Source organism: Cyclopterus lumpus, chromosome 9 (assembly GCF_009769545.1).
Source record: "Cyclopterus lumpus isolate fCycLum1 chromosome 9, fCycLum1.pri, whole genome shotgun sequence".
Lineage (NCBI taxonomy): Eukaryota > Metazoa > Chordata > Actinopteri > Perciformes > Cyclopteridae > Cyclopterus > Cyclopterus lumpus.
Genome location: NC_046974.1, coordinates 1,262,501 through 1,278,075, shown reverse-complemented (window position 1 = coordinate 1,278,075; position 15,575 = coordinate 1,262,501). Strand labels below are relative to the sequence as shown.

Below are 15,575 nucleotides of genomic sequence, written 5' to 3'. Positions count from 1 at the left end.
GACCTGGAGGTGTCTGAAGCTGATCCAGGCTCCTGGGTCCTAACTCCTTGCCCCTGCTTCCTGCATCCAGCCTCTGGCCTGGGCCCTGCCTCCTTCTTTGTGCCTCCTGCCTGAAAGGCCTGGCCTCATTGGTCTGGCCTCTTTTGCAATGCCTCCTGCCATGGCCCTGCTGATGCCCCCCCTCCTCTCTTTCTCCTTCTGTTTCATGGATTGTGGAGGTCTGGATTGTGGAGGTCTGGATCGTGGTCCATGCCTACTACTCATTATTCATACATTGTCATATTCATGTAATGTGTTTATGTAACTCTGTAACTCTGTTCATCTGGTCACATGACATCTATTGTTCATCTGGTCACATGACATCTATTGTTCATCTGGTCACATGACATCTATTGTTCATCTGGTCACATGACATCTATTGTTCATCTGGTCACATGACATCTATTGTTCTGTCCATCCGGGGAGAGGGATCCTCCTCTGTTGTCTTCTTTCTTCCCTTTTTCCCTGAAAAGTTTTTGGGAGAGTTTTTCCTGATCCGATGTGAGGTCAAAGGTCAGGGGAGATTGTGATTTTGGGCTATACAAAATAAACTAAATTTAATTCTCTATTTCTGCCCCCTCTCTCCAAACTCATCCCAAATTTCAGAACTGCTTTTAATGTGCGATTGTGTGTTCTATGTTCTTATTTTTTTTATTGAATAGCTTTTAGGATGATTAAAAAAATGTTTTGTAAAGAGTCTGGAGTACTACGAAAAGCGCTTTATAAATTAAATGTATTATTATTATTATAAAAACATCTTAGAGCCCAAGAAATATGTAAAATAACCTGTTTAGAACAAAGAACAAGGGCAAGAGGAGCAGCTCAGAACATCAGTGTTTACGGAGGCTTTTATTGTGGAGGGGTTCAGTTCAACACACAGCTTTAAGGCAACGACACACAGGAACACAGTTTCCACCTTGTGACCACAAATAAAGCACTTTTTAAGGTCCTGTTTAGTTCACAGAGAACACATCAGTTCTCCTCTGGAGGGAAGCTGTTGATCCGAACACCTCAAACTACTAAATAATGGAACAAATATACTGCGACATAGAAAATTAAGAGTTTTAATCGGCACGATAATCACAACGAGCCCGTTGTGTGATGAACGTCGTGGAGCGGTTTGTTCAGAATATCGGTGCCGTCTCCAGAGCTTTGACTCGAGCGGCGAACACCAGAACTCTCTTCTCCACCTCGGCGCTGACGTCGGCCTGCGAGGCTCTCGGGTTCTGACGGAGGAACTCTGAGATGCTCAAGATGCACTCGCTCTGAGGAGTTAAAGAGAATTTATTTATTCTTCATGCTCAACCAATCAGATCCCTTTCATGTTTAGTTACGAAAAGGAGCTTTAACGTTGTGTTGGTTCTGGTGCCCCCTGTGGACTAAAGTGGTAGTGTTGGTTCTGGTGCCCCCTGTGGACTAAAGTGGTAGTGTTGGTTCTGTCGCCCCCTGTGGACTAAAGTGGTAGTGTTGGTTCTGGTGCCCCCTGTGGACTAAAGTGGTAGTGTTGGTTCTGATGCCCCCTGTGGACTAAAGTGGTAGTGTTGGTTCTGGTGCCCCCTGTGGACTAATGTGGTAGTGTTGGTTCTGATGCCCCCTGTGGACTAAAGTGGTAGTGTTGGTTCTGGTGCCCCCTGTGGACTAAAGTGGTAGTGTTGGTTCTGGAGCCCCCCTGTGGACTAAAGTGGTAGTGTTGGTTCTGATGCCCCCTGTGGACTAAAGTGGTAGTGTTGGTTCTGGTGCCCCCTGTGGACTAAAGTGGTAGTGTTGGTTCTGGAGGACATTTTATCTTCATAACTACATGTATCTTTATGAAAGTCTCTGACTTGTGTTTCTCACCTTGTAAGCGTCCACTTTGTCCTGTCCGGTGAAACGGTTCAGCAGCTCTCTGCCGACCTGGACGCCCGTCACCGCCGCCAAGAGCATCCGGTCCTCGTCGGTCTGAGAGGACAACCAGCGCAGCAGCGCCACCTGCAGGAGGAAGGAGACGTTGAAGGAGACCACCTGAGGTTCTTTAAAGTGAAGCCAAAGCTTCATGTGTTAAAGCTGCATTCTCTCTCCTGACCACCAGGGGGCGACTCCTCTGGTTGTATAGAAGTCTATGCTTCATGTGTTAAAGCTACATTCTCTCTCCTGACCACCAGGGAACGACTCCTCTGGTTGTATAGAAGTCTATGCTTCATGTGTTAAAGCTGCATTCTCTCTCCTGACCACCAGGGGGCGACTCCTCTGGTTGTATAGAAGTCTACGCTTCATGTGTCAAAGCTGCATTATCTCTCCTGACCACCAGGGGCGACTCCTCTGGTTGTATAGAAGTCTACGCTTCATGTGTTAAAGCTGCATTCTCGCTCCTGACCATCAGGGGGCGACTCCTCTGGTTGTATAGAAGTCTACGCTTCATGTGTTAAAGCTGCATTCTCTCTCCTGACCACCAGGGGGCGACTCCTCTGGTTGTATAGAAGTCTACGCTTCATGTGTCAAAGCTGCATTATCTCTCCTGACCACCAGGGGCGACTCCTCTGGTTGTATAGAAGTCTACGCTTCATGTGTTAAAGCTGCATTCTCGCTCCTGACCATCAGGGGGCGACTCCTCTGGTTGTATAGAAGTCTACGCTTCATGTGTTAAAGCTGCATTCTCTCTCCTGACCACCAGGGGGCGACTCCTCTGGTTGTATAGAAGTCTATGCTTCATGTGTTAAAGCTGCATTCTCGCTCCTGACCACCAGGGGGCGACTGCAGTCGCAGTATATATATATATTTATTTATCTGATCATTTTTGTTACTTTACGAAATAAAACTTTACGAAATAAAACAAAGTAATATATTATTATATATTATTATGTTGATGCTGAAACGTTAGTAATTGGATGAATGTTAATGTTTACATTAATGAAACATAAATATAATTTCTCACCTGCTGGAATAACTGCGCGTTCGTCATGTCTGAAGCCGCCATGACGAGAAACGCACAAACGGCGAGAAACACACAAAACAGCCGAAAGCGACGCAGTGAGAAAAGCGTCGGAGCTTCTTCTGGAGCCGGTGAAACAAGTTGAAGTCGTTATTTTCACTGGAATATACAGAAATATATAAGAAAATAATTATGATCCCGACGGGAACGTCTCACTTCCTGTTTATGTTCATTCTTCTTCGGTGGTGTCAGTTTGAGATTCAGAGTCGCTGCTGCCACCCAGCGGTCACAAGTATGTAGGCCTCATTAGAGCAGTAAACGTGTATATGTGTACATATACACATTTATATGTACACGTATGTATATGTAAACATATGTGTGTATATATATATATACATATATATATATACACACACATATATGTATACATATACATATTTATATGTACACATATGTATATGTAAATATGTGTGTATATATATACATATATATATATACACACATATATGTATACATATGTATATAAACACATATATGTGTATATGTATACATATATGTGTATATACACACATATATGTATGCATATGTGTGTATATATACACATGTGTATATATACACACATATGCATACATAGTTCACTCAATTGCAAATAATTGTGCAGATTGATTTGAAAATAAATAAATATACACAGAAAAATAAATAAATAGCATATATTTGTACTTGTATTTATTTTCCTCATTATTCTTTCCCATTTGTATTTTCCTTATTCATTTATTTGTCCCTTTGTATATTTCAGTGTTTCTTCACACGCGATCATTTAACTCTTTTAAACACCGTTGGACAGATTACAATATTTAATAAATTCATCATGTTTTCATTGTAAAATCATTCAAGTTGTTTCATGAATGCAGTGAAATGTGAAGTAGAATGTAAACTGACCAGGAAATAGTATTAGAGCCCAACAATGTAATATGTGAAGCTTGAAGTAAGAGTAGTTTTTATTATAATGTGTATTCAAGTTCAGGAGTCCAAACCAGAAGAGAACATCACTTCACGTTTAAACATCCAGAACATGTCACTAATCACACCAGTGTTCTTTTCTCCACCGGACCCTGAACGCAGCATCTCAACAGTCTGCTCGGAGGCCTCCGTTGGCTCAGTCGGGGTCCCGTGCCGCGGTGCCGGCCCGAGGTCGGAGGTCGTGTCTGGAGAAGGAGCCCAGCTGCTTGGTGTTGGCGTCCCTCAGCTGCTCCAGCTGCCGCTGGCCTCTGCGGAGCAGATACTCGATGTGCATCACGTCCGTCTTCTTGATGCCGGCGTTCTCCCGGAACTCGTCGTGGATCCGCGGGACGAAGCCCGGCTTGTCCCGCCCGGCCCGCAGGAAGTGCCGGTACAGGATCAGGACCTGCTTCTGCAGCTTGCTGTGCCGCGCCATCGGACCAGAACCAGAACCGGGGTCTCCGGTACCTGGACGCCTACAGCTGCAGGTCGTCTGGCCGTGTGGACCATGAACGCACCACGGCGCTCTCCTGAAGTGAGGGGAGCTCTGATTGGCTGAGAGGTCGTCTGAGGTCTTCAGGTGTTGAACAGCTGCTGAGTGGACGAACCAGCTGTTACCAATCAATCAATCAATCAACCAACTAATCAATCAATCAATCAACCAATCAGTTATCTGGACGTGGTAGTTGTGGGACAAAAATATAGGTGGAATATCAGCCTGTGTACTAGTACTACAGTAGTAGTATTAACTAGTATTAGCAGTATACAGTAGTAGTATTAACTAGTATTAGCAGTATATAGTAGTAGTAGTATTAGCAGTATACAGTAGTAGTATTAACTAGTATTAGCAGTATACAGTAGTAGTATTAACTAGTATTAGCAGTATACAGTAGTAGTATTAGCAGTATACAGTAGTAGTATTAGCAGTATACAGTAGTAGTATTAACTAGTATTAGCAGTATATAGTAGTAGTATTAGCAGTATACAGTAGTAGTATTAACTAGTATTAGCAGTATACAGTAGTAGTATTAACTAGTATTAGCAGTATACAGTAGTAGTATTAACTAGTATTAGCAGTATATAGTAGTAGTATTAACTAGTATTAGCAGTATACAGTAGTAGTATTAACTAGTATTAGCAGTATATAGTAGTAGTATTAGCAGTATACAGTAGTAGTATTAACTAGTATTAGCAGTATATAGTAGTAGTATTAGCAGTATACAGTAGTATTAACTAGTATTAGCAGTATACAGTAGTAGTATTAACTAGTATTAGCAGTATATAGTAGTAGTATTAGCAGTATACAGTAGTAGTATTAACTAGTATTAGCAGTATATAGTAGTAGTATTAGCAGTATACAGTAGTAGTATTAACTAGTATTAGCAGTATATAGTAGTAGTATTAGCAGTATACAGTAGTAGTATTAACTAGTATTAGCAGTATATAGTAGTAGTATTAGCAGTATACAGTAGTAGTATTAACTAGTATTAGCAGTATATAGTAGTAGTATTAGCAGTATACAGTAGTAGTATTAACTAGTATTAGCAGTATATAGTAGTAGTATTAGCAGTATACAGTAGTATTAACTAGTATTAGCAGTATATAGTAGTAGTATTAGCAGTATACAGTAGTAGTATTAACTAGTATTAGCAGTATACAGTAGTAGTATTAACTAGTATTAGCAGTATACAGTAGTATTAAGTAGTATTAGCAGTATATAGTAGTAGTATTAGCAGTATACAGTAGTATTAACTAGTATTAGCAGTATATAGTAGTAGTATTAGCAGTATACAGTAGTAGTATTAACTAGTATTAGCAGTATACAGTAGTAGTATTAACTAGTATTAGCAGTATATAGTAGTAGTATTAACTAGTATTAGCAGTATATAGTAGTAGTATTAGCAGTATACAGTAGTATTAACTAGTATTAGCAGTATTTGTAGTAGTATTAGCAGTATACAGTAGTAGTATTAACTAGTATTAGCAGTATATAGTAGTAGTATTAGCAGTATACAGTAGTAGTATTAACTAGTATTAGCAGTATATAGTAGTAGTATTAGCAGTATACAGTAGTAGTATTAACTAGTATTAGCAGTATACAGTAGTAGTATTAGCAGTATACAGTAGTAGTATTAACTAGTATTAGCAGTATATAGTAGTAGTATTAGCAGTATACAGTAGTATTAACTAGTATTAGCAGTATACAGTAGTAGTATTAACTAGTATTAGCAGTATATAGTAGTAGTATTAGCAGTATACAGTAGTAGTATTAACTAGTATTAGCAGTAAATACACAGAAGCTGTTTAAATGAAACCAACATGAACAGTTAAACTGGGAGTTAACCAGTAGCAGAGCTAAACCAGTTAGCTGCACTCACCTGTTTGTAAGTGGGATTAAACACGTGATCTACCGGTTCATCCGGTTACCGGCGGTTGAACTGGTTTCCGACCCTCAGGTTACCGGTTAGTTAATGGAGCTGCGCGGTGTTATCTGACCTCACGGAGCCTTACGACACCACGGGGAGGACAAAAACACAACTTCCGGTGAAAGACCGGAAGTTGTGTTTTTTTGTCGTAATCATTTAGGAACACAGACTTTTAAAACATTATTTTATTTTTTCTTTGATTTAGAAAAAATCCGTACATTAAAAACTTCTAAATAATAATAATAAATTATAATTTATAATAATAATAAAATCATATAAACTGATGATTTTATTTAGTAAATAATACAAATCGTAAACATTCCGTCTTTTGTATCAGCTGCTGTCTATCAGCCAATATTGTTAGAGAATAATAATAATAATAATAATAAAGCTTTAACTGATAAACAAAGTAAATTCGGGATTATGATTAATTTTATTCTGAAAACCTTGAACCGGAAGTAATATGTATTTCCTGTTTCGCTTGGCGGTGTCAAATGTCACAACAGAGCAGCAGCAGTCAGCTGTGAATCACTGAGTGCGGATTTAACGCGGATTATTACAGATAGGTTCGTGCTTTTATTTCTGTAGTTTAGAGTGTTTTCGTGAGACTCTGTTTCCGGGTTGAAAGTTCGAGAAGAGTGAAGAACATATCGTCATTTTTCTGACGTCATTAAGCTCACGTTATCTTCTCTCACTGAAGCTAATTAGTTTATGTTGTAATCCATTAATTATTCTGCATGTTGGGTTTCTTATCAACAACAATGATCAATTAATTCTGTATTTATTTATTGTCAAGTTGGTTTAAAAAAAAGTATTTTTATATCACTTTGTTTACATCAAATAAACATTTATTTAAGATTTAAAAAAATACTTTGTCCAGTAAAATGACATTAATGAGTGTTACATGTAAGAATACTTACATACTGGGCTCATTAATATTATGATATATTATATTTGCTTATTAGTGGAAATATATTAATAATATATAATACTGTTTGTCTCCTTAACATTTGAAAACAATTGTTTTAATTGTACTTTAATTGTGCAGGTATTTGATATAATATTAATATGGATACTATTTTATTGTGTATATATATATATATCAAATTGTATTTAGAAACATTTACACAAATAATTAAAAGTTGGCAAAAAAACACCAAAATGGAATTAAATAGGGTGGAATTATGAGAATAAAATGAGACTAAATTAAATATTATTTAATCTTTCGAAAATAAAACAAATCTGCTAATATTATATAATTTATTATATAATTTTAGTTCCATATTTATAACAAGTTTCTCTCTTACTTTAGTGTAATAAAACAGATGGAGTAAAGTGTATTCATTCCCCTGCTTGTGTACCTGCAGACATGGACCCGGAGGTGGAGGAGCAGGTGGAGAGGCTGCTGAGCGGTCAGGGGTCAGAGGTCACGGGGTGTGATGTGGGCCTGGAGCAGAGCAAACCGGCCACTCTGAGGAAAACCGTCACCTACATCGTGTGCGCCGTCATCTTCAACGAGAAGGTCGCAGTCAGCTGATCGCTCTGCCTCATTGATCAGATGGTGTTGGGTCTATAAGTGTGTGTGTGTGTGTGTGTGTGTGTGTGTGTGTGTGTGTGTCGTCCCTCAGGAGGAGGTGCTGATGGTGCAGGAGGCGAAGCAGGACTGTTACAAACAGTGGTACCTGCCTGCAGGGAGGGTGGAGGTGGGGGAGAGCCTGGAGGAGGCGCTGAGGAGAGAGGTGAGATACGCACACACACATGTACACACACACACACACACACACACACACACGCAAAACACGCACCCGTCACGGTTACCTGGTCACCCTCTTGTTGGTCCGCAGGTGAAGGAGGAGGCGGGGTTTGACTGTGAGCCAATCACCTTGCTGCTGATCCAGGAGCAGGGGCCGCAGTGGATCCGCTTCATCTTCCTCGCTAACGTCACAGGTCAGAGGTCGCGTGTTTGTCCTTCTGTCCCTCAAAACTGAACCCAAGGCCAAATATTTTTATTATATATTATAATACATTGCGGCCCTCCATTCAGAAACGTGTGTGTTTATTCTTGTTGTTGTTGACGTCGCTGTGCTCAAGTAATAATGAACTATTTAAATAAATGACATTAAAGGAAACAGTGTGCAGCATTTAATGTAATAAATTATAAATAAGAAGCGTAGAATGATCAGTTTATAAATCGACAAACTGTCGATAATCTACGGTGGCCCACTGGGAACAAACTCCACGTTGAGTTTCTGCTGCTGTAATGCACAACCTCACCACTAGATGCCACCAGATCCCCAACGAGTCACTTCCATTCATCCGGCTTGAAGACGTCACACTGAACATTTATTTACTATTTTCATTTCATAGATCAGTCAACAATGAAAATACTCTTTAGCATTGAAGCATGAATAAATAAATACATCAATATATTTAGTTGTATACGTCACAGCTGCAGGTGTTTGGCCACTGTGATGCAGTAAAACCTGGTCTGGGTCTCAGGTGGGAGTCTGAAGGGTCTGCCGGCTGCGGATAAGGAGTCTCTTCAGGCCTCCTGGTGGGACCGACAGCCCGTCCTCCCTCTGAGAGGGCGGGACATCCTCCGACTCATCGACTGCGGACTCAAGTACGACATCGAACTCCCCTTTGTGCTAAGCTAGGCTAACGCTAGGCTAGACTAGCTAGGCTAACGAGACACCTGGAGAGAACTCTCCGTGGGACCCTTTACTTCATGTGAAGAAGATGTGGGATCTATTTTATTACAATGAAGCCAACCACTGACTCCCGTGATGCTTTCAGGTACCGTCGGGATCCCTGCCACCCCTTCACGTTACCTGTGGACCTGAGCTGCCGTCACGTGGTGCAGAGACTCGTCCTGGTCTTCATGGGCCCTGAGAAGCAGATCTGGGTCCTGCTCATCAAAGGTGACCTTTTATATTCCTCCTAAAAACTGTTTTAGTTTCTAAAAACGTAACCAAACCGAACGCCTGCTGGGAACGCTTTAGTATTTACAAAAATATATATATATACTGTATATTATACATAATAGTATTAACCCCTCCCCCTCTGTCACGCAGCCCCGGTGCTCCACCTCCCCACGGCGGCGGCGGTGAAGACCCACGCGGTGACGTGGGCGGCCAACATGGTGGTGCAGGACGCCATGCCGCTGGCGTACCGCGACCACGACGTCAACACGCTGGGCGCCTTCAGCCTGCAGCACAACGGCCGCCAGCACGGGAAGACGGACGGCGTGTGCTTCAACACGCTGGTGGCGCTGGTGCCCGACCACGTCAGGCGCAACGAGGACGGGGAGAAGGTGGAGCGGGTGGGGGCGGGGCGGCCTCCGCCGGTGGAAAACCCCCGATACGTCTGGCACCGAGTCCAGAAACCAACTCTGAGAGAGAAACTGCTGGAGAAGAGCAAGAACACCTCCATCTTACCCATCCACAGCCTTTACTGAGCATGGAGGGGACTCTTATTGTGAAAGGAACACGCTAACTGATGTTTTTTATGGACCACAGAGGGGACTCTTATTGTGAAAGGAACACGCTAACTGATGAGTCTTTACTGACCACAGAGAGGACTCTTATTGTGAAAGGAACACGCTAACTAATGTTTTTTATAGACCAGAGAGAGGACTCTTATTGTGAAAGGAACACACTAACTGATGACTTTTTATGGACCACAGAGGGGACTCTTATTGTGAAAGGAACACGCTAACTGATGGTTTTTATGGACCACAGAGGGGACTCTTATTTTGAAAGGAACACGCTAACTGATGAGTCTTTACTGACCACAGAGAGGACTCTTATTGTGAAAGGAACACGCTAACTGATGTTTTTTATGGACCACAGAGGGGACTCTTATTGTGAAAGGAACACGCTAACTGATAAGTCTTTACTGACACAAACACACAAACACACAACAACACAAACACACAAACACACAACAACACAAACACACAAACACACAATAACACAACAACACAAACACACAACAACACAACAACACAAACACACAAACACACAATAACACAACAACACAAACACACAACAACACAAACACACAAACACACAACAACACAAACACACAACAACACAACAACACAAACACAACCAGATGGAGGCGGCGTGGACCAGAACCTCTCGTGTTCTGAGATGTTTTTGTGAAGCTGTTTGAAGCTTCAGTTCCCGTCAGAAAGGTGAAAATATTATAAATATAAGTTCACTTAAACTTCTCGGTGTCTAACATACGCAGTACTTTGGTCCAGCTACTGTAGTAGTACTACTCTGTACTCTGTACTAGTACTAGTACTCTGACTATGGAGAAGTACCTCATACCACCTAAACATCACGACGGTCCCTTCAAGAAAGGAGCTTTTATTCTGAAAGAATCAGTTGAAAAGTGAAGAGTTTAAATGTAATTGGAGCAATAAAATACTAAAATAGATTAACACTTCAATAGTTTAGGAAATACTTTGAGTTTCAGGTTTAACCTTTATTAATATATATTATATGACATATTACATGTATAAATCACACTGCAGATTTACAGGTGCATATTTATTGTGACGCAATTGATCAATAGCTTTTAAATCGGTAAATATGTTAAATAAAAAATATTTATTTAACATATTTGCCGATTTAAAAGGTATTAAATATATGTATTTATTTAATGCCAAACAAACCAAACAAAAAGTGTATAATCAGTTAATGTTGACACTGTAACTATTAAATAAATAAAAACAATTATGATTCTATTGTTTGTTTGTTTGTTTTTGGTATGAAGGGTTTTTAATTATGACCTCATTATTTTTAATATACATGTGTAGGATTCTACATCAAAGTAAAGTTTATTATCAAGTGTTAAATAAATAAATATTATTTCATCATTCTTGGAAACAAAAGACTTTATTTCTCGTGGTGATGATGTCATAGTTCATCTGGAGCCGACTCCGCTTTGACCTTCTTGACCTTGTCGTTGAGCTTCGTCAGGTGTTTGGTTCTGTTGTCCAGACGGACGCTCCACTCGCCCCGAAGCCTGAAACACAGGAAGCAGACGCTTCAGCCAGGAAGCCTGAAACACAGGAAGCAGACGCTTCAGCCAGGAAGCCTGAAACACAGGAAGCAGACACTTCAGCCAGGAAGCCTGAAACACACGAAGCCTGAAACACAGGAAGCAGACACTTCAGCCAGGAAGCCTGAAACACAGGAAGCAGACGCTTCAGCCAGGAAGCCTGAAACACAGGAAGCAGACACTTCAGCCAGGAAGCCTGAAACACACAAAGCCTGAAACACAGGAAGCAGACACTTCAGCCAGGAAGCCTGAAACACAGGAAGCAGACGCTTCAGCCAGGAAGCCTGAAACACACGAAGCCTGAAACACAGGAAGCAGACACTTCAGCCAGGAAGCCTGAAACACAGGAAGCAGACGCTTCAGCCAGGAAGCCTGAAAAACAGGAAGCAGACGCTTCAGCCAGGAAGCCTGAAACACAGGAAGCAGACACTTCAGCCAGGAAGCCTGAAACACAGGAAGCAGACACTTCAGCCAGGAAGCCTGAAACACAGGAAGCAGACGCTTCAGCCAGGAAGCCTGAAACACAGGAAGCAGACACTTCAGCCAGGAAGCCTGAAACACAGGAAGCAGACGCTTCAGCCAGGAAGCCTGAAACACAGGAAGCAGACGCTTCAGCCAGGAAGCCTGAAACACACGAAGCAGACGCTTCAGCCAGGAAGCCTGAAACACAGGAAGCAGACACTTCAGCCAGGAAGCCTGAAACACACGAAGCAGACGCTTCAGCCAGGAAGCCTGAAACACACGAAGCAGACGCTTCAGCCAGGAAGCCTGAAACACAGGAAGCAGACGCTTCAGCCAGGAAGCCTGAAACACAGGAAGCCTGAAACACAGGAAGCAGACGCTTCAGCCAGGAAGCCTGAAACACAGGAAGCAGACGCTTCAGCCAGGAAGCCTGAAACACAGGAAGCAGACACTTCAGCCAGGAAGCCTGAAACACAGGAATCAGACGCTTCAGCCAGGAAGCCTGAAACACACGAAGCCTGAAACACAGGAAGCAGACACTTCAGCCAGGAAGCCTGAAACACAGGAAGCAGACGCTTCAGCCAGGAAGCCTGAAAAACAGGAAGCAGACGCTTCAGCCAGGAAGCCTGAAACACAGGAAGCAGACACTTCAGCCAGGAAGCCTGAAACACAGGAAGCAGACGCTTCAGCCAGGAAGCCTGAAACACAGGAAGCAGACGCTTCAGCCAGGAAGCCTGAAACACAGGAAGCAGACGCTTCAGCCAGGAAGCCTGAAACACAGGAAGCAGACGCTTCAGCCAGGAAGCCTGAAACACACGAAGCCTGAAACACAGGAAGCAGACGCTTCAGCCAGGAAGCCTGAAACACAGGAAGCAGACGCTTCAGCCAGGAAGCCTGAAACACAGGAAGCAGACACTTCAGTCAGGAAGCCTGAAACACAGGAAGCAGACGCTTTAGCCACGAAGCCTGAAACACAGCCACGAAGCCTGAAACACACGAAGCCTGAAACACAGGAAGCAGACGCTTCAGCCAGGAAGCGTTTCTCAGTGTTTCAGTGTTTGCGTCCTCACATTGTCTAGAAGCAGCACTGAGGTCAGATTTAGTGTCTCTAAGCAGATCTGATATCTTGGTGACAGCTGCAGTGTCATCACTGTCACATCAGCACACACCAACACCAGTGTGTGTGTGTGTGTGTGTGTGTGTGTGTGTGTGTGTGTGTTACTGAGCCCTCTGTCAGCTGTCCTCACTGTGTCTCTGACACCTTCCAGTCAAGTTGTTGGGATTATTCCACTGGTCCTCTCAGCTGCTGATAATCTCTCTGACCTCACAGGAAAGCTTCTTTCACGCGGTTCAGAAACCCGTAAACCCTGAAACATCTGGCTGCTGCCTTCAGGGACTACGGTTACAGGCAGCTACAAAAGACTGGTCTAATCGGGCTCCGAAATATAATAAAATATATCAGATAGTCTTGGTAGTTTCAGATTGTATTCTATCGTTTATTGTTTTTAACATTCATTCTTTTTTAACAGATTTATCCTTTATTTCACAATCATCTGGCGTTAAATATTATGATTACACAGAAAACTAGAATCCTCGACTAACGTGGTGTTTGTTGTCGCTCCCTGGTGGTCAGGAGAGAGAATGCAGCTTTAACACATGAAGCATAGACTTCTATACAACCAGGAGTCGCCCCCTGGTGGTCAGGAGAGAGAATGCAGCTTTAACACATGAAGCATAGACTTCTATACAACCAGAGGAGTCGCCCCCTGGTGGTCAGGAGAGAGAATGCAGCTTTAACACATGAAGCATAGACTTCTATACAACCAGAGGAGTCGCCCCCTGGTGGTCAGGAGAGAGAGTGCAGCTTCAACACATGAAGCATAGACTTCTATACAACCAGAGGAGTCGCCCCCTGGTGGTCAGGAGACAGAATGCAACTTTAACACATGAAGCATAGACTTCTATACAACCAGAGAAGTCGGCCCCTGGTGGTCAGTAGAAAGAATGCAGCTTTAACACATGAAGCATAGACTTCTATACAACCAGAGGAGTCGCCCCCTGGTGGTCAGGAGAGAGAATGCAGCTTTAACACATGAAGCATAGACTTCTATACAACCAGAGGAGTCGCCCCCTGGTGGTCAGGAGAGATAATGCAGCTTTAACACATGAAGCTTTGACTCTTTGAAGAACAGGAGGTCGTCTTTTGGGTTTTTGGGATGAATATTTGTTGTGAATAATTGTTGTAGCATTGACAGTAGAGAGAGTATGAATGTAAGTTCAGCCCCAGTTTGAGAGTAAAACAACATGCTTTAATATAATTTAATTCCATGTTTCCTTCCTTGTGTCTTTTTTTCATGATCGAGTGTCTTCTGAGTGCCTCGACCTCCATCACTCATTGCTCTGCGATTATCACCTCCTGTGCTCTTTTCCAGCCTCGGGCCAGGTCACACATAACGCACACAATTAGCAGGGATGAGGGGGGTTAGAGGGGGGGGGGGGGGGGGGCAGATGGCGGTGGAGTCGGCGCCCACATTGCAATAGATAGCCGGGGGATTAGGAGATACACGGTATTGATAGGTGGAGGATTAAGGGGTACAGTGTCATGGATAGCAGGGGGATTAGGTGGGCTGAGGGGTGTTGTGAGGTTAAGGGGGATAGAGGACTGGAGTTAGGAGGGATCGGGCTAATAGCTGGTGTAACCTCAAGAGGTGAAGGTGTAATGGGAGGACGTATGGCTGAAAATCCCTTTGTAATGTAACGATGGAGATTGACAGGAAGAAGATGGATGGATGAATACCGAACCTCTTTATGAAAAAACACGAGTTAGGATACGATACGCCAAAGAATATGAACAGTGAGGGTCATCCAAACATCACTTTAATTCACGTTCTTTACTTCTATGTCCACGGCTGTATCAGAAGGTAAGCAGCGTCATCGAGGGAACGGAGAAGGTTGGTCGAGTTGATGCGGTCTACAGGTTTACGAGGTGAGTTCAGGTTCCAGCCTGTCTGATGTTCCTGCTGGTTCCGGATCATCAGTACGGAGACCTTTAACAACCAGACTGTCAAGTGTTTGTCCCGGTATGTCCTCCAGCCCGCTGAGAGACGAGCGGACGTTTGTAATGAGCGCGTCTGTTTTTAGATGCGTCTATTTGTCACATGATCACATGTTCGACGCAACTGAAACCACATCCCGTTGGACCCCAGACACACAATTCAAAAGACCTCCACCGATCGCTGCCTTCAGGAAAAGAGACACTTTTCTACCCCAGTAGTGAGAGGACAAGGTTCAGAAGGTAAGAAGGTCAAGAGCAACAGACTGGAGAACGTTAGATGGGATGGGGTCAAGGGGGCAGGCAGAGAAGGTAAGGTAGCTTCTTACCCAAGGTAAGAACTTGATTGGGAGACAAGGGGGTGAAAGAGGAAAGGAAAGAGGATGAAGAAGTTGATGGAGGTGAAGTTATAGAAGATGGATTAGTAAAGGAGGAGCGTATGTCAAATCTATTGTTTGTAAAGTAGTCGACCAAGTGGCTTGGTAGAAGGGTGGAGGGAGGAGGGGGACATGGGGGGTCAAGGAGGTTGGAAGTTTTTTGGGGTTAGAGAAAGAAGATTGAATTTTGGTTTGGTAGAAATCTGGTTGTGTACTCTACGTCACTCCTCAGTCCACAT

The 15,575-nt window shown here is 42.9% G+C and overlaps 3 protein-coding genes across 6 annotated transcripts in view; 1 reads left to right on the top strand and 2 right to left on the bottom strand.

Moving 5' to 3' along the window:
• Positions 1-3,716: 3,716 nt before the first annotated feature.
• sdhaf1 (succinate dehydrogenase complex assembly factor 1) lies at positions 3,717-6,909 on the bottom strand. Of its 4 annotated transcripts, XM_034541063.1 has the most exons (3): positions 6,819-6,909; positions 6,325-6,452; positions 3,717-4,537 (listed from the first exon to the last, which is right to left on the bottom strand). In XM_034541063.1, the coding sequence occupies exon 3, from the start codon at positions 4,380-4,382 to the stop codon at positions 4,104-4,106; it is 279 nt and encodes a 92-aa protein (XP_034396954.1). In that variant the 5' UTR covers positions 4,383-4,537; positions 6,325-6,452; positions 6,819-6,909; the 3' UTR covers positions 3,717-4,103. The 4 variants fall into 4 exon arrangements, with proteins under 4 accessions (XP_034396954.1, XP_034396955.1, XP_034396953.1 ...); XM_034541064.1 differs by lacking the exon at positions 6,819-6,909 and having other exon boundaries at positions 3,717-4,557; positions 6,325-6,511; XM_034541062.1 differs by lacking the exon at positions 6,819-6,909 and having other exon boundaries at positions 3,717-4,540; positions 6,325-6,505.
• On the top strand, positions 6,826-10,369 carry nudt18 (nudix (nucleoside diphosphate linked moiety X)-type motif 18). The gene is made up of 7 exons (XM_034541045.1): positions 6,826-6,938; positions 7,740-7,894; positions 8,001-8,111; positions 8,217-8,319; positions 8,872-8,995; positions 9,169-9,293; positions 9,447-10,369. Exons 2-7 carry the CDS (start codon positions 7,742-7,744, stop codon positions 9,827-9,829), a joined length of 999 nt encoding a protein of 332 aa, XP_034396936.1. The 5' UTR covers positions 6,826-6,938; positions 7,740-7,741; the 3' UTR covers positions 9,830-10,369.
• Positions 10,370-11,300: 931 nt separating this feature from the next.
• LOC117735814 (protein FAM240B) overlaps positions 11,301-15,575 on the bottom strand; it is a 6,147-nt gene continuing 1,872 nt past the window's right edge. Inside the window, exon 3 of the mRNA XM_034540692.1 lies at positions 11,301-11,409. Coding sequence (XP_034396583.1) covers positions 11,301-11,409 — 109 coding nt within the window. The remainder of the gene's footprint in view (positions 11,410-15,575) is intronic.

Excerpts from the sequence above, each read along its gene's own strand:
- sdhaf1 (XM_034541063.1), bottom strand. The coding sequence starts at position 4,382 with ATGGCGCGGCACAGCAAGCTGCAGAAGCAGGTCCTGATCCTGTACCGG.
- nudt18 (XM_034541045.1), top strand. The coding sequence starts at position 7,742 with ATGGACCCGGAGGTGGAGGAGCAGGTGGAGAGGCTGCTGAGCGGTCAG. Across the intron at positions 8,320-8,871 it reads CTTCCTCGCTAACGTCACAG|GTGGGAGTCTGAAGGGTCTG; the intron begins GTCAGAGGTCGC and ends TCTGGGTCTCAG. Across the intron at positions 8,996-9,168 it reads CTCATCGACTGCGGACTCAA|GTACCGTCGGGATCCCTGCC; the intron begins GTACGACATCGA and ends TGATGCTTTCAG.